Source organism: Phyllobates terribilis, unplaced genomic scaffold, assembly GCF_046119375.1.
Source record: "Phyllobates terribilis strain yellow unplaced genomic scaffold, ASM4611937v1 Scaffold_11__3_contigs__length_659146591, whole genome shotgun sequence".
Lineage (NCBI taxonomy): Eukaryota > Metazoa > Chordata > Amphibia > Anura > Dendrobatidae > Phyllobates > Phyllobates terribilis.
Genome location: NW_027362771.1, coordinates 163,687,468 through 163,705,800, shown reverse-complemented (window position 1 = coordinate 163,705,800; position 18,333 = coordinate 163,687,468). Strand labels below are relative to the sequence as shown.

Genomic DNA, 18,333 nt, shown 5'->3' with positions numbered 1-18,333 from the left:
TTCCCTCTCACACTCACTGACTAACTCCTCCCCCCAGCCAGAAAAGGCAGCTCCCCAAAATAGGGTGTAGAGCTCCCCCTTCAGGTCAGGGATCAGAACCTGTGTGTGCATGTGGGGTTTACCTGACGTGGGGAGCTCCTCCTGCTTCCAAACGTAACATCACCTCCGGTGAAGGAGGCAACACTACTGTGGCAACCAGCTCATGGGGCGCCACAGAATGCTACCATGGAATGGCTGTCGTCCAGAGGTAGAAATTGCCACCAAGCAGGGTCAGCGCCATAACGGCTCACCTCAAGGACAAAATCAGGATCCGTAAGAATAGTCAGAAACAAGCCTGGGTTAAAACAGGAATACACTAAACCAAAAAGGAGCAGAAGATGCTCAGCTAGCCAGGGAAACACTAAGCTATATCTGGCAGCTTCCAGAAGCAAGCTGGAAGCCTTAGTAGGGTGAGGTACTCTCCAATAGTCTGGAGCAGGGAGCTTATAACTTCAGCTGGAAGCACACACACCCATGATGCCAGACTGGACAGCACTACAGGTTCTAACTACTCTAACCTTAGTGGCTGGACAGAGCCCACCGCCCAGAGCTTCTGGTTCTGACACTTCTATCACCTGCGCGGCCCGCAGAGTGACTATGGCAGCACCTGGTAACAGAAATAGAAGTCGCAGGAACAGGTTCTGGTGGAGATGTGACAGTACCCCTACTTTTATGAGGGGCCTCTGGACACTTAGAACAAAGCTTATTAGGAAATTGAAGATGAAACTTCCTGATTAGATTTTTGGCTTTCATATTACTCGCCGGGACCCAGGATCTCTCTTCTGGGCCATAACTCCTCCAATGCACAAGATACCGTACAGACCCTTTTATCATACGAGAATTCAGGATTCTCTGCATCTCATACTCTAAATTTCCTTTAACTAGAACAGGAGGAGGAGGATTTCTGACTGGGTGAACTGGGGAACGATATGGCATGAGGAGGGACTTATGAAATACACTGCTCAAAAAAATAAAGGGAACACTCAAATAACACATCCTAGATCTGAATGAATGAAATATTCTCATTGAATACTTTGTTCTGTACAAAGTTGAATGTGCTGACAACAAAATTACACAAAAATCATCAATGGAAATCAAATTTATTAACCAATGAAGGCCTGGATTTGGAGTCACCCCCAAAATTAAAGTGGAAAAACACACTACAGGCTGATCCAACTTTGATGTAATGTCCTTAAAACAAGTCAAAATGAGGCTCAATATTGTGTGTGGCCTCCACGTGCCTGTATGACCTCCCTACAATGCCTGGGCATGCTCCTGATGAGGTTGCGGATGGTCTCCTGTGGGATCTCCTCCCAGACCTGGACTAAAGCATCTGCCAACTCCTGGACAGTCTGTGGTGCAACGTGACGTTGGTGGATGGAGCGAGACATGATGTCCCAGATGTGCTCAATCGGATTCAGGTCTGGGAAACGGGCGGGCCAGTCCATAGCTTCAATGCCTTCATCTTGCGGGAACTGCTGACACGCTCCAGCCACTGAGGTCTGGCATTGTCCTGCATTAGGAGGAACCCAGGGCCAACCGCACCAGCATATGGTCTCACAAGGGGTCTGAGGATCTCACCTCGGTACCTAATGGCAGTCAGGCTACCTCTGGCAAGCTCATGGAGGGCTGTGCGGCCCTCCAAAGAAATGCCACCCCACACCATTACTGACCCACTGCCAAACCGATCATGCTGAAGGATGTTGTAGGCAGCAGATCGCTCTCCACGGCGTCTCCAGACTCTGTCACATATGTCACATGTGCTCAGTGGGAACCTGCTTTCATTTGTGAAGAGCACAGGGTGCCAATGGTGAGTTTGCCAATCCTGGTGCTCTGTGGCAAATGCCAAGCGTCCTGCACAGTGTTGGGCTATGAGCATAACCCCCATCTGTGGACGTCGGGCCCTCTTACCACCCTCATGGAGTCGGTTTCTAACCATTTGTGCAGACACATGCACATTTGTGGCCTGCTGGAGGTCATTTTGCAGGGCTCTGGCAGTTCTCCTCCTGTTCCTCTTTGCACAAAGGCGGAGGTAGCGGTCTTGCTGCTGGGGTGTTGCCCTCCTACGGCCCCCTCCATGTCTCCTGGTGTACTGGCCTGTCTCCTGGTAGCGCCTTCTGCCTCTGGACACTACGCTGACAGCAAACCTTCTTGCCACAGCTCACATTGATGTACCATCCTGGATGAGCTGCACTACCTGAGCACTACCTAGAACTCCTAGCGGTGGGTAGGGGCTGGAGAAAACCAGCGGGACGAGTTAGGGGCATCTTGGCTCGGGCACAAGTTTCACAAGCGAGCACATATTCCCTAAAGTTTTTAATTATGGTTGGCCACCAAAAATTCCTGATTATTAGTCTGATGGTATTGTTTATACCAGGGTGACCTGCAAGCACAGAATCATGAGACTCCTGAAGAATACGTAGACGAAACTGGGGAGGAACAAATAGTTTTTGGGTAAGATTAGTGTCAGGGACTTGGTCTTGGGATCTATGGATCTCTTCTACAAGATCTAAAGAAACAGATGACACAACTATACCCTCAGGTAGAATTGGAACTGGTTCAAAGTCTTCAGACTGAGAAGGACAGAAATTCCAGGAGAATGCATCAGCTTTTATGTTCTTAGTATCAGGTCTGAATGTCACCTCAAAATCAAATATAGAAAAGAACAAAGCCCATCTAGCTTGCCTAGGGTTGAGTCTCTTAGCTGATTCCAAATAAGTCAAATTTTTGTGGTCCATGATAACAGTGTCTTTATATTTGGCACCTTCAAGGAAGTGGCGCCATTGCTCGAAAGCCCACTTAATTGCAAATAATTCACGATTACTGATGTCATAATTCCTATCAGCGGATAAAAATTTTCGTGAAAAGAAGGCGACAGACGAAGTTGAGTGAGAGATGGGGTACCTTGTGATAACACCGCTCCAACTCCAACCTCAGAGGCATCGACTCTCACAATAGAAGGACGCTCAAGATTGGGCTGAACCAATATAGGGTCAGACAAAATACATTTCTTTAACTACAGAGAAGGCGCGGATTGCCTCAGACCTCCAAATAACCACATCTCCCCACTTCTTAGTCAAGTCAGTGAGTGGTTCGGCAATCTTGGCCAATTTTTTAATAAATTTACAATAATGGGTTTCAATCTCAAGAAAACACTGCAAGGATTTCAGACACTTGGGTTACACACACTCCTTAATGGGTTAGACCTTAGGCCAGAGGTCCCCAACCGCCGGTCCGCGGACCAGGACCGGGCCGTTGGGGTTTTTCAGCCGGTCCGCGGGGAGAGGGGGCCCCTCCAGCCTCCAGCAGGGCCGCCATCAGGGCATGACTGCCCTGACTCCAGTATGGGGCCCGGCCGGTAGGAGCCCCCTCGGAGCCCCCCTCTTGTGCGTCTCTCTCCTCATGGGGCCCCCGGCCGCATGCTAAGCGCCGGGTCCGGGACATCTTAGCGCTGCGCTGCTGCGGCAGCACCTTCATGATTCCCCTGACTTCCGGTCATGTGACGGCGCCGTCACATGGCCGGAAGTCAGGAGAACCTGGTGTCAGCGATTTGGACGAGCGCCAGGATTCTGCAGGGATCGCATGGGGGTAAGCATAACAAGTTTTATTTTTTTTTAAATACAATTAACTAGGAGTGGGGGGAATGGGAGATGCACATGGGGGGAGGGGAGAGATGAGAGATGCACATGGGGGAGGGGAGAGATGAGAGATCCACATGGGGGGGAGGGGAGAGATGAGAGATGCACATGGGGGAGGGGAGAGATGAGAGATCCACATGGGGGGGAGGGGAGAGATGAGAGATGCACATGGGGGAGGGGAGAGATGAGAGATCCACATGGGGGGGAGGGGAGAGATGAGAGATGCACATGGGGGGAGGGGAGAGATGAGAGATGCACATGGGGGGAGGGGAGAGATGAGAGATGCACATGGGAGGGAGGGGAGAGATGAGAGATGCACGGGGGGGTGAGAGATGCACGGGGGGGTGAGAGATGCACGGGGGGGATGAGAGATGCACGGGGGGTGGATGAGAGATGCACGGGGGGGTGAGAGATGCACGGGGGGGTGAGAGATGCACGGGGGGGATGAGAGATGCACGGGGGGATGAGAGATGCACGGGGGGGATGAGAGATGCACGGGGGGGATGAGAGATGCACGGAGGGGATGAGAGATGCACGGAGGGGATGAGAGATGCACGGGGGGTGGATGAGAGATGCACGGAGGGGGATGAGAGATGCACGGGGGTGAGCTGCACATGGGGGGGTGAGAGATGCACATGGGGGGGTTATGTTTACATAACTTTGTTGCCTTATGAAGGGCGGGGGGGGCCCCCAAAAATTTCTTGCACAGGGGCCCACTACAGTCTGTGTCCGCCCCTGGGATGAAGTAAATGCAGCTGAACAGCAGCTGTCAGGACAGCTGCCCTGTCCTGCTGCAGGGTGTGATGGGGCCTCAGTGATGCGGCTCCTGGCACAGCACATTATGTGGGGCTCCTGGCATAGCTCCTGGCGGGGACCTGGTCTACACTATATGATAAGTATGCACTAAACTCCAAATCGCTCCATTACCCCGCCCCCATATGACCAAAGCCCCGCCCACCCCACCCCCTCCTTGCTGGGCCATGGAAAAATGATCTTGCTTCAAGCCGGTCCCTGGTGCAAAAAAGGTTGGGGACCACTGCCTTAGACGGCTCCATGTGGAAATTTATTTCTTCAACAAAAAAACATATTTTTCAAGTTTAGCAAATAAAAAATTGTCTCTGAGTCTTTGGAATACAGTATGTACATGTCGGATATCTGAATTAATATCAAGTGAATAAGCCAATATGTCATCCAAATAGACAACCACATATTGACCACTGATATCTCTGAAAATGTCAAAATTTTGAAAAACAGCAAGTGCATTACTTAGCCCAAAAGGCATCACCAGTAGTGATGCGTGAATCTGCTTGGATAAGGGATTAACCGAGCATGCTCGGGTACTAACTGAGTAGCTTTGGCGTGCTCGAAAACTATTCTCGAGTCGCCGCGGCTGCATGTCCTGTTTGTTAGGCAATCCCTGCATGTGTTGCGGCTATCTAACAGCCGCGAGACATGCTATTCGGAAAATAGTTTTCGAGCACGCCGAAGCTACTCGGTTAGCACCCAAGCTTACTTGGTTAACCCCTTATCCGAGCACGTTCACGCATCACTAATCACAAGATATTCATAGTAACCCTCTGGTGTGTTAAATGCCATCTTCCACTCATTTCCTTCTCTAATAGGGATCAGGTTATACACACCCCTGAGATCAAGCTTGGTGAACCAATGGGCTGCCTGCAGCTGGCTGTAGAGATCAGGGATGAGTGGGAGAGAATACTGATTCTTTACAGTAATTGAGTCTAGTCAATACAAGGTCTGAGACCACCATCTTTTTTAACAACAAAAAAGAACCCGGCGCCTTCTGGTGATGTGGACTGCCTGGTGAACCCCTTTTGTAGATTGTCTACTATATAATCTTTCATGGCCTGACATTCTGGACATGAAAGATTATATATTTTACCTCTGGGGAGACAGGAGTTAGGTACCAGGTCTATGGAACAATCATAATCACTGTGTGGGGGTAGTTTTTCAGATTCGGACACTGAAAATACATCAGCAAAATTTCTTAATACAGGAAGTAAACTATTGGGTATGGCTTTAGACAGATTCGCAGAAAAGGACATAGATTTGTGCTGACACTCGGGGTTCCAGCGCACAATATCACCCTGGTGCCAGTCAATGACTGGGCTATGTTTACATAACCAAGACATGCCCAAGACCACAGCTGTGGGCCAGTTCTCAAGGGCAATAAATGACACAGATTCAAAATGTAATGTACCAACAAGCAGGGACACCTCCTTAGTGACGTACTTCATGACCGGCGTGAGAGGTGTATCATCCATAGCAGTGATTTTCATAGGAACACATAATTTTAGCAAGGGTTAACCAACATCCCTTGTGACTATGGCATCAACAAAATTTGCTTCAGAACCGCAATCAATAAAGGCCTGAAGTTGAACAGATTTTTCTAGGAAAGATGAACAAACCGCTAACAATAATTTTTCAGAATCATAAGGAAATACCTGTATGCCTGGGTGGGCATCCTTTGGCCCACCCAGACACTGACATTTTTCTGGTGGCGGTTGTCTTGGGCAGAAAGACCTCTGACGTCGAGACTCTCCACAGTGGTTACCCAAAACCGACTTCTGTTACTTGATCCCTTGAAGTTGATGTGAGTGAGTCACCCCAATCTGCATGGGTTCCTCAGTGAGGGTAATTGGTGCACAAGTCTTAGGAGAAGGTACAGAGTCAGCATTGCGTTACTGTCTGCGTTCTCGCAAACGCCTATCAAAACGGATAGCCAGGGACATGGCAGTATCAAGAGTCAGGAGATAGGGACAGAACCAACATGTCCTTAACTTAGTCAGAGAGTCTGGAAAGAAACCGACTGCGAAGGGCCTGGTCATTCCTCTGTGAGTCTGTGGCCAAATACAGAAACTCTGTACAATATTCCTCAGCAGGACGTCGCCCCTGATGGAGTACAGTTAATTTACTTTCAGCGAAAGCTACTCGGTCAGGGTCATCATACAGGAGCCCTAAGGCCTCAAAAAAAGAGTCTACAGTGGAGAGTTCTGGGGCATCAAGGGGTAGAGAGAAGGCCTTAGTCTGGGGGTCTCCTTGCAGAATATGGCGACGCCTGGCGACAGAAGCAGAATTCGCAGGAGCAGGTTCTGGTGGGGATGTGACACTTAGGTTGGGTACACTGTGGATGAGTTGTGGGCAGAAACCACATGCGGTTTTAAATAACACGTGATTATTAATATGTGGTAGTTGAAAGCACTTTTGCTTTGCAAATTAATATGCAACAAAACAGACGTCAATCTACCACATCTTTAAAAAGGCATGTCGTTTCTTTAAAATTTCATGTAAATTTTGTGTTTTCTTAACATATGGAACAGCTTTACTTTCCATGTTGGATACACAGATTTGTATCAATGTTCTTATATGACAACAGAACAGGTTCTGTAAGGTCAGCAGCCATCAATCTGTTTTGTACTGTTGCCATTCAGAATGATTCAAGGGGCATCCTGACATTTACAATCTCTGAATTCTGATAATGATTAATTATTTTGTTTCACTTATTTGTCATTCCTCAGACAGGTGATATTTTGCTCTGGAACAAATAGTAACAAAACATGACTGATTTAAAACCTGTTTTATAGCATGGAGTGCTTGAATATCTGAACTTTTTATAGGGGTTGTACCAATTGGACAAATCCTGGTCATACGCTCTCAATCCACCACTAATGTCAACCACTATATATACGGTGCAGGTGAAAGTCGTTCATGCAAAGCTCCAGTCTGAGCTTTTAGCTACTTGGAAGCTATAGTCAATAGCAACTGCAACATATAAGAGTCCTGTTTTGCAGAAGGTTTGGATGCAAGCCCCGACGGGACCAACGTGGGCGAAAACGCAATGGTAAAAGGGCCTTAGAAAGACATACATTCACACAAATTGCAGTCCCTGCTACATTTTTATCATGGTGGTGCAGGCCTAATGAAGGTCCCAAGGTCTTTGATCTTTCTACATCTCTTAGGTCCTGGGCAGGATCTGGATGTTAAAATTAGACTAATAGGCATAATACACTGCAATGTAAGACAATAATAAAAATAAATAACATTTTGGAATTGATGATTTTTTTTTTTTATTTACTTGATTGTAAATTGAAAACTATTTGTACCCCAAAATGGTGGCATTTAAAATAATGAATCATCCAAAAAAAAATCAGCATATGACTATGTAGCAGGAAAAATATAAAATGTGATTTTCTGCATATGTGGCGCCCCTGCGGGTTCAGTCGCCACAGAGGTACTGCATCTCACCCAGAGGTGTGGTATCTCACTCTCAGGTAAGGATGGAGTACTGCCTGGGACCCAAACTCCTGCATCTAACACTACACTCCTCCAGACCAGCAGAAGGGGCAACATGCAGAGCGCGCTGCTGAGCCCTGTCCCTGGCTGGAGTGGGGGGAACTAGGAGAGGGGGAACCATGTAGTGGGTGTGGATCGAGGAAGGAGTTTAGAGGAGCACTTCAACAAGTGTATAAGAAGGGATGGAACCATCTAGAAGGGTTCCAGTCAGAGGAGGACAGTGAGTGGGAGCAGGAGCTCTGCTCAGAAGAGCGGGCCTAGTGAGAGGCCCAAAAGGTGAGACCGACTGAGGAGAGGAGAGGAACAGAAAAGAAGGCTCTAGAAGAGAAGAGGGGATCCTAGGGGTACGGAAAGTGCTGGAGGCCACCCGTACGCCCGAATCTACCAGGACGTGGAGGAATCAGGCCGCAGAGGAGACCGGCCCCTAACTAGTGAGAATTGCAACGTTCAGCTAGAAACCGGAGGCTTCTGTACTTTTAGGGTGCAGTTGCCACAGCCACAATTACATCGCCGAAAAGGTGGCCACAGAGGGTCCAGGGGACTGCAGGTCGCCCGACAAGATCCGAGGCTACCGGCTTGGGGCACTGATTGTGAGGCGCAGGGCAGGAGGGTAAGAGCCAGTGCAGGAAGACGACTGAGAAAGGCACATAGAACGGGGTCCTGTTAAGTGCTCTTGAATTATCTGAGGGATTGCTGAACCCCTTCCTTGGTGAACGCAGGACGACGTGGGTGGTTATAATCCGGAAAGTGTAACCTGAGAAACTTAAGAACTGTGAGTAAAACCCTGAAGACTGCACTCCACTGTCTCCGTGAATAATTGCTGCGCCATCACCTTCCTGCGCTACACAGCACCCGTCACATCTACCTAATACAACATCTACACTGCCCTGGAGCTAAGCTCTACCTGCGGAGAGCTAAACCAACTCTGCTGCATTTACAACAGCTCCAGAGCACCTGCTCTGCAGCGGCGGCTCCCTTTATCTGCATACCACAGGTGGCGTCACGAACATTATCTCTATAAACTTTATTCCCCTTTCTCTAATCCCCTTTTATTGACCGCCCTGGGTCATGGACCTGGTCACCGACACTGTGACATCCCCCAGCATCGACCGGCCCGGCACCGAGTACCCCACGGCCCAGGGGGCGCGTCACATACAACAGAAAAATAATCACCGTGTCTTTATGACCCAAAGAGTCACATCCTTAAGAGGTTAAAAGAAATTAAATTAGATATTAATTTTATGTTTCCTGACTAGCAGATTAATATTAATATTATTTTGTATAAAGTAGCAGGTTTATTGGCAATGTAACATTCTGACAAACAAAATTGTCATTACTTCTTAGGTGATTCAGTAAAAATCAAACAATATAGTGCATTTTATACTTCACTTGGTTTACCTGAAACATTGATTTGGGTTAAATTGGGTCAATGAATATTTATATATTTCATAAACTTTATAAAACTTATTTTGTAGAATTGGAGACTACCGAAAATGGGTATAAAATGACCTCTAAAGCAGCAAAGAATGACTTTTATACCAGTGCAGTTACTTGATATACTGCCTGTACTGCTGCACATAGCATGATCATTTCCATAGAAGACAATGTGCAGACGTGTAGCTCTATTACGTTTAATAAACAGTGCTATGCAGTGAGGAGATATGCTTATGTAACTTGTGCTACTTATGCAACATTGATAAGAACTTCATTCCTTAAAATGTTTTGTACCATAATTTATACATCGCACCATACCCAATAAGGATAAAAAAAGACAAAGATTCCTCCAGTCTAAACATCATTGCAGTTTGCCCTAAGAAATCTAATCATTCATACACTAAGACTTTTACATTTCTGTTTTTTCTGTGAGATTGGGAAAACTCTTGGCCAAGGTAGAAGGCAATGTATTAAATGGCGGCATTCAGATAAAAGTGATAACCTTTGGATTGGCATAAAGCTACGGGGCTGATTCAGTAAGACATGCCAGTCTTAATGAAGGGGTGTCGTGGGATATGATCCACCAAATTCATTAAGAGGCGCACAACATTTTTGTGCAACTTTACCTTGCATAAAAATGTTGCAACTTTTCAAAGTGTTTTACATTAGAAAACTGGTGTAAACACTTTGATGAATCAGCCCCTAAGGCTATGTGTCCACGATCAGGAGATAGCAGTGATAATTTTTGCTGTGTCCAAAGCATTGCGTTCAATCCCGCAGTTAAATCCGTATGTGTTCAGTGAACCCTGTGGATTTACTGTTGCGGAGACTAGTGTCTCCGCAACAGAAATTGACATGCTGCAGCTCGTAAATCTGCACTGCGGGTGAGTTTACGCGGCGTCAATTAGAAGCACAATGGGCATAGGATTTCTATAAATCCCATCCACTGTGCTTGTATCATAGAACGCCGCGTGTTGGACGCAGCAAGGGTGAGCTGCATCCAAACCGCTGCTATTCCTGATCATGGGCACGTACCCTAAATGTTCATTCTTTTGCCTGATTTTTCACTTTGAAAAGTAAGGGTATGTAAATACAAGAGTTGTTTTCTTTTAGGTGGTCAAAAACTACAGGTATTCTAGTGAAAATTGCTTCAGGAATCATTCTTTCTTTGCGCTGTGTGCACACTGAGTTTTTCGAGAAGTTTATGGAGTAGCAACTGAGCAGAAACTCTCCAAATTTCAAAACTACCTCAAAACTTGGAGTTTTCATTAAGATTCTATCCTGAAAACTCAGTAAAAAGACCCCACGAGCACATACACTCGGGCAAAGACCCCTCAGGGAAATGCCGGCAGTCATTTTAATAAAGTTGTTTCACTGGCGTTTTTTCCCATTGTTCTTGCGGCAACTCTGTTGCCAGTGTATTCTCCTTTATTCTTTCAAGTAAGGAAGCTAGGAAGCTGCCCAAAAAATAAGCATTTAACTTCTTTTAACTGCTTTAGGATTTCCAAACCCTAAAATGACTAAAAGACCTGAAATGAATGAAACGTGCACAGCAATGTTGTTTTGACATTGCTGTACATTATGCTCATTTTATGGGCGCTTTTGCGGGCCTTTTTCAGGCAGATTTCAAGTGGAATCGGCCTGAAAAAAATGTCATGTGCACATAACCAAAGGCTATGCGTTTACAGAGATCCCCTAACCTACTGTCTCCTTCCTCGTTATCCTGTATACTGTAAGCCCACAATGGCAAAGTTCTCTCCTTTCTGTACCAGTCTGTGTCATTGTTAGTTTGTTCACCGTAATGTACATTTGTATTTTGAATCTAACCCCTTTTCATATACAGCATCATGGAAGCAATTGTGCTATGAAAAGAAATAATAATAATTAAAAAATAAAGAAAGAAAGAAACTGTCAAGGCAGTTTACCCCTATAATGAAACAGGAGCGCTTTATCATGCTGTTAATAGCCTTTTTAACCATGCCTTTTTTGTTATAAAACCTAAGACAGAAACAAAATGAACATATATCCTACTGTAATAAGTAATAGCAATAGTGCATACAAATAACTTAAGGTACTTAGTAAACACCGTTTTTGATAAGAAAAAGCATAAATGCCATCCCATTAGCACTAAGGTGTACCCAAATCGGGATAGTCCTAACCCCTAGTATTTAAACCTTGCAATGTTAAAACCTTGCAATGCAAAGTGACGTCAATGTGAATAAGGGCTGAGCAGGACCAGTCCTGAATATGGATACCCAGCAACTTGGAAGCTATATAATGGCCAGCTCAGAGAAATTGAGGCCACAGCCTTACTTGCCTCATCTTTAAGGCTATAAAAAGTTAGGGACTCACTAAGGGGTTTGCTGTGATGTGGCAGTGGGGTTCATACATTCTGATGAGAATGTTAAACTAAGAGCCTCATGTTCAGTTTTGTACATTTTGGCCTAGCGGCATTAGATCAACGTTTGATTTTTGGATGTGCGATCCATGTCTTATTTTACAGCTATGGTAGTTTGTTGCACAGGTGCTTTACACCACAAATAAAAGCACACAAAGTCTGGTTACTTACAAATCTGTTCCAAAGAAAGTTTTCCTAGTCTTCCAACCGCTTTTAGGCAAACAACTTTAAGAAGACCTCAGATATGCACACATGATGCTGGGAAAGAATACAGGCTATTTTTTCTTACAAATTTAAAGGGGTTGTCTGGTCTTAGAGTAAAAGTCTGCAGTCACTCCATGTGACTGCAGACTTGTGAATCCTCACAGCCCGTGACTGCAGACTAGTGAATCCTCACACCCCGCGCACTGTGAGGATTCTCCGGTGAGGACGCTGGGAGTGGTGGGGGCGTGACTACAAGTATGTGATTTGCATACATATGGTCACGTGCCGACTAGACGTGCGTGGCCTCGCTCAGTGCAAGTGAATTGAGCGAGGCCGGACATATCTAGTTGTAATGTGGCAATCACATACTTGCGGTCACATGACTGCCCGTTCCCGGCACAGGAGAATCCTCATAGTGCGCAGTAGGGTGACAGCAGACTTATACCCTAAGACTTGACAACCCCTTTAGGATACTTGTTTGGCTCTGATTCACAGTTGAAAATGTATGTATTTACACTATGCAAGCAAGTAGTTCTTTTGAATCAGCAGGAAAATTATACAAGACTTTATACACAAGACATAATGACATCTTGAAATTCAGCTGTGAAGGATTTTTGTAAACTACAAAGCTGGCATCTCTGAAGTAAAATAAATCATAGATGGAAAATATAAGACATACGGGGTCTTTTGAAGTTGCTAATGTCTTCATCTGTTAATACCTACACAACTTTTTACCTGAGTGTGCACTTGATGTGTGAAGGAGCCTGTGTGCATTAGCAAATGTGATTCTACAGAGACATTTGAAATTATTCACCCATTAGCCATGGACGTTATTCTTAATCCTTGACAGGTATTCTAAACACCATCAGATTACATCTGGACTTTTGCTGGTGTTTTAAAACTTGGAATGTTTATTGGAGATTTCTCCAAGTTTAAAAATCCAGACTTTTAAACATCCACTATCAGGATGTAGATACCTTCATAAATAACAATGTGTATAGCACATCATGTTTTATGTCCTCTCTGCTTTTTCATGAGCTTTTGCCAAAAACAGTCCATTCACATGGTTTGCGATGGTAATTTAACATTTTTTGTTTGTATAGTTGTTCAGACTTTGGAGACAGGGGAGAAAATGTCTTCATCACCACTTCTGTCCTTCTCATCACCAGGCACTTCTCTAGCTATCAGTAACTCTTGAGATTAATCGCAGTTACCATGTAAACAATGTATTGTAATGGAACAACAGAAATGCCACTCACGGCAGTCTCCATAAAATATTGTCCAAGAGGGAACAGAAGTCTCAGTGCATGAAACTTGTCATTGCACAGAAGATGGGCAATACAATCAGAGGAATTATTGCTTTCTTCCCATCCAACACCTGCCAAAAATACCTTCTTGGAGACTTGGAAGAAATGCCTATTGATAAGATGGTTGATTTGAGCAGTATGCAGCTGAGGAGGTTTCCACTGAGGGTATGTGCATTTACTGAACTTATCAAGTTATATTTAAGTGACAACAATTTAAGCTCCCTTCCTCCAGAGCTTGAGCTTCTTCAGAACCTCCAGATCCTTGCTTTGGACTTTAACAACTTTAGGGTTCTTCCACCAGTTGTCTGCAACCTTAAGCAGTTATCAATATTATACCTTGGTAATAATCGGATTAGAGACCTTCCCCAGGAGGTAAATTACTTGAAGAACTTACACACTCTGTGGATTGAATCAAATTATTTGACATATTTGCCAGTTGTCGTTTGTGAACTGCCCCTTCTGAAGACACTTCACATTGGCTGCAATCCAATACGTAATATTCCCAGAGAGCTGAAAAATCTTACAGAATTGCGCAGCGTTTGGATGTCAGGAAGTCTGCTGACAGAATTCCCACCAGTTTTACTAGAAATGCTTTTCCTGGAAGTTATTGATGTTGACCGCAATGGTATTAGATTTTTCCCAAGTCTGGTGCACTTGACAGGATTGAAGCTTGTCATCTATGACCATAATCCATGTCGAAATGCTCCTAAAGTAGCAAAAGGAGTTCGAAGAGTGGGAAGATGGTCTGAAGAGACCCCAGAACCCAAGAAGAGGTTTGAAGTTGAAACAGAGCTTGAAAAAGCAGCAGAGAATAAAGAATCACAACCTACAGCACCTAATGAGCCTCCAGTCCTGACTACTGATAACCCAGAAGAGATCACTTCAACATTAATTTAAATGTTAATACAATCCGAAACTCTGGATTCTTGGACTGAATGTGAACTAATTTTAACAACCCTCCTTACCTTATATATTAGCTGTGAACTCAGTTGAGTAAAGGCAAGTTAATTTTATGTAAGTAATTAAGAAATACATTGGAGCTTCTGACCTTTATTTTTAAAAGTGCTTCATTTTTGTTAACTTTATTTTTATAATTTTTCACTGAATACGTGTCTGGGTAAAGCAAGAAGATGGATATTATGATGTAAAAAATATTGTACAGTAAAGTATTTAGTATTTTAAAGTATTGTAGTTTTTTAAAAAGTATGTCATTTCAGATTCTTACACGTGAATTTCACTTTGCATAGCAATAAATAAGATCCTTCTTATGCCTCTAAACTTTTATGTCTTACCTGTTATTAAAAAAAGCAAGAAATTTTAATTGTTCAGACACAATTGAGGGTTTAGCTTTAAATGCTCCTGAATAAATCCATTCACCAAGTCAATTTGATTATTTTTTCTGAAAAAAAATTGATTTTTTTTTCTTATAACTACTCGTAAAGTTATCGCGTATAATCATGTGTAGTAAAGATTCTGCTTGTTACTTATAGAGGGAAAAATGGCAAATATCTTGCAATACCTGCACCTTAGCCATAGGCAAGAATAATAGGTTATTACATCATTCATCTGTGGAACCCTGCTTATTCCACTTCATAGTAAGAGTTGTCAAAATCCGCAATGCCTGACCTCGACAGGTAGTAATATACTTTATCTTAAATGTAATAAAAAAAAGGTTTATACATTGCTATCATGACTGAAGGCTGTGCTGCTGCCCTCCAGGCATACCGGTACAGACCCAGATCAGTGACTTATAAAGTGTGAAGGTTACGCTTTAATGACCTCCTGAGGGACATATTCTTAGGATGATTTTGAGGTATGTTTTCGTCGTTATCTACTTGTACCATCAACACAATCTTATCAGTTTTAAACTTCCCAACAGGATTAGTTTTCCTCCTTTTCTCCCAAGAGCCATAACTTTTTTTTATTTTTCAGTTGACATAGCCATATGAGGGGCTTGAGGCTGCGTGCCCACGTTGCGGATTACAAGCGTTTTTGATGCGGATTTTCCGCAGCGTAAACGCTTGTAAAACGCTTGTTAATCCGCACCCCATGGTCCCCAATGAGAATCCGCAAGTTCTATGCCCATGTTGCGGATTTTTCCGCAGCGTTTATGCTGCGTTCAAAAATCCGCAGCATGTTCATTAATTTTGCGTTTCCGCATGCGGAATTGCCTTATTCAATGCATGAAAAAACGCAAGGCAATTCCGCATGTCGAAAACGCGTGAAAAACGCGCGATAATCGCGTGCGGAATTCCGCATGCGTTTTTCCGGGAGAGGACATGCGGAAATGAAGCAGAAATTTTCTGCTTCATTTACGCAACGTGGGCACATAGCCTGAGGGTGAGTTGTAGTTTTGAATGCCACCATTCATTTTACCATATAATTTACTGAAACACAAATTACTGGAATGCGGTGCAATTCGGTCACTGCTTTTTGGGCTTTGTTTTTACGCCTTTCATTGTACAGTAAAAATGACCTAGCAAAATGATTCTTCAGGTCAGTAGATTTACGGTGATGGAAAAATTGTCAAGCTTCATTATTCATTTAGTGGTGAAAAAAATCTGAAATTTGTAAAAAAATATATATTTTTTTGTTTCCTTCGCCATTTTCTGAGACCAGTAACTTTTTTTTTTTTCATCCATCGTGCTGTATGAGGGTTTTTGTTTTTTTTTACACACTAAGCTGATATTTTTATTGATATGATCTTGGGATACAAATGATGTTTTGATAGCTTTTTATTGTGTTTTGGAGGGGAAAGTGAGGAGACCATTAAAAAAATGCCCTTCTGGCGCTTTTCTTTGCAGCATTTAATGTATAGTTTCAATAATGTTATTTTTGATAGACCAGACTGTTTGGGAAACGATGATACCAAATAATATAAAGTTTGTTTTTTTCAATGTCTTTATTTTTAATGGGGGTAAAGGGAAGGTGATTCTATTTTTTTTTTTTTACTTTTTTTTTAATTTTTAGTCTCCATAGAGAATTTGAACCTGTTCAATTACTGATACTAAAAAGTTCAGACAGGGCCATATCTACCATTGTGCTGCATCTCCCCTTTATACAACAGTCCGTAAACATCTGGGAACTGAGACCAATTGCTGGAGTTTTGGGGGAGGATTGTTGACCCATTCTTGTCTGATGTAGGGTTCTTGCTCCTCAACAGTCCTGGTTCTCCTGTGCCAGATTTTTTGTTTTATAATGCACCAAATGTTTTCTGTTGGTGAATGGTCAGGACTGCAGACGGCCAGTTCATCACCTAAACATTTCTTCTGCAAAGACCTGTTGTTGTGTTGGATGCAGTATGTGGTTTAGCATTGTCTTGCTGAAATATGACAGTGTCTTGATGGGAACATACAGTGATGTGAAAAAGTGTTTTCTCCCTTCCTGATTTCTTATTCTTTTGCTTGTTTGTCACACTTAAATGTTTCAGATCACAAAGCAAATTTAAAAATTAGACAAAGATAACACAAGTAAACACAAAATGCAGTTTTTAAATGAAGGTCTTCATTATTAAGGGAAAAAGAAATCCAAACCTACAGGGCCCTGTATGAAAAAGTGATTGCCCCCTAAACCTAATAACTGGTTGGGCCACCCTTAGCAGCAACAACTGCAATCAAGCGTTTGCCATAACTGGCAGAGTCTTTTACAATGCTGTGGAGGAATTTTGGCCCACTCATCTTTGCAAAAGTGTTGTAATTCAGCCACACTGCAGGATTTCAGAGCATGAACCGCCTTTTTAAGGTCATGCCACAGCTTCTCAATCGGATTAAGGTCAGGACTTTGACTAGGCCACTCCAAAGTCTTAATTTTATTTTTCTTAAGCCATTCAGAGATGGACTTGCTGGTGTGTTTTGGATCATTGTCCTGCTGCATAACCCAAGTGCGCTTCAGCTTGAGGTCACAAACAGATGGCAGGACATTCTCCTTCAGGATTTTTTGGTACACAGCAGAATTCATGGTTCAATTTACCACAGCAAGTCTTCCCGGTCCTGAAGCAGCAACACAGCCCCAGACCATCACACTACCACCACCATATTTTACTGTTGGTATGATGTTCCTTTTCTGAAATGCTGTGTTACTTCTACGCCAGATGTAATGGGACACACACCTTCCAAAAAGTTTAACTTTTGTCTTGTCAGTCCACAGAGTGTTCTCCCAAAAGTCTTGGCGATCAACAAGATGTTTTCTGGCAAAACTGAGATGAGCCTTTATGTTCTTTTTGCTCAGCAGTGGTTTTCGTCTTGGAACTCTGCCATGCATGCCATTTTTGCCCAGTCTCTTTTTTATGGTGGAGTCATGAACACTGACCTTAACGGAGGCAAGTGAGGCCTGCAGTTCTTTGGATGTTGTTGTGGGGTCTTTTGTGACCTCTAGGATGAGTCGTTGCTTCGCTCTTTGGATAATTTTGATTGGCCGGCCACTTCTGGGAAGGTTCACCACTGTTCCATACTTTCGCTATTGGTGGATAATGGCTCTCACTGTTGTTTTCTGGAATCACAAAGCTTTAGAAATGGCTGTATAAGCTTTTCCAGACTGATAGATCTCAACTACTTTGTTTCTCATTTGTTCCTCAATTTCTTTGGATCGCAGCATGTTGTCTAGCTTTTGAGGATCTTTTGGTGTACTTCACTTTGTTAGACAGGTCTTATTTAAGTGACTTCTTGATTGAGAACAGATGTGGTAGTGTGAGCAAAATACGCTCTCTTCTATGCCTTCCAAACTCCAAATATTAAAATTATATTTTCGAGATCTCGAGGAAATCAATACAGCACAGCCTTGTATGGTGTACTAGAAAAGACTTATGCTTTATTAACACATGTGGCACTTTTAAATAGGGTCAGAGACAAAGGAATAGTTTCCTCTGACCTATGAACCATTAGTAACCTTAGGGGAGTGAACAGTAATGTGAAACCTCACTGCCCATCAGTGTTACCTGATGACCATTACATAAGAGTGAAAACAAAATGGATACCACAGACAAACAAGATGGATTCTTTTCTCT

The 18,333-nt window shown here is 43.7% G+C and overlaps 1 protein-coding gene across 1 annotated transcript; it reads left to right on the top strand.

Moving 5' to 3' along the window:
* Positions 1-13,129: 13,129 nt before the first annotated feature.
* LRRC10 (leucine rich repeat containing 10) lies at positions 13,130-14,510 on the top strand. The gene has a single exon (XM_073650694.1). It carries the CDS (start codon positions 13,332-13,334, stop codon positions 14,226-14,228), a length of 897 nt encoding a protein of 298 aa, XP_073506795.1. The 5' UTR covers positions 13,130-13,331; the 3' UTR covers positions 14,229-14,510.
* The last annotated feature ends 3,823 nt before the right edge of the window (positions 14,511-18,333 follow it).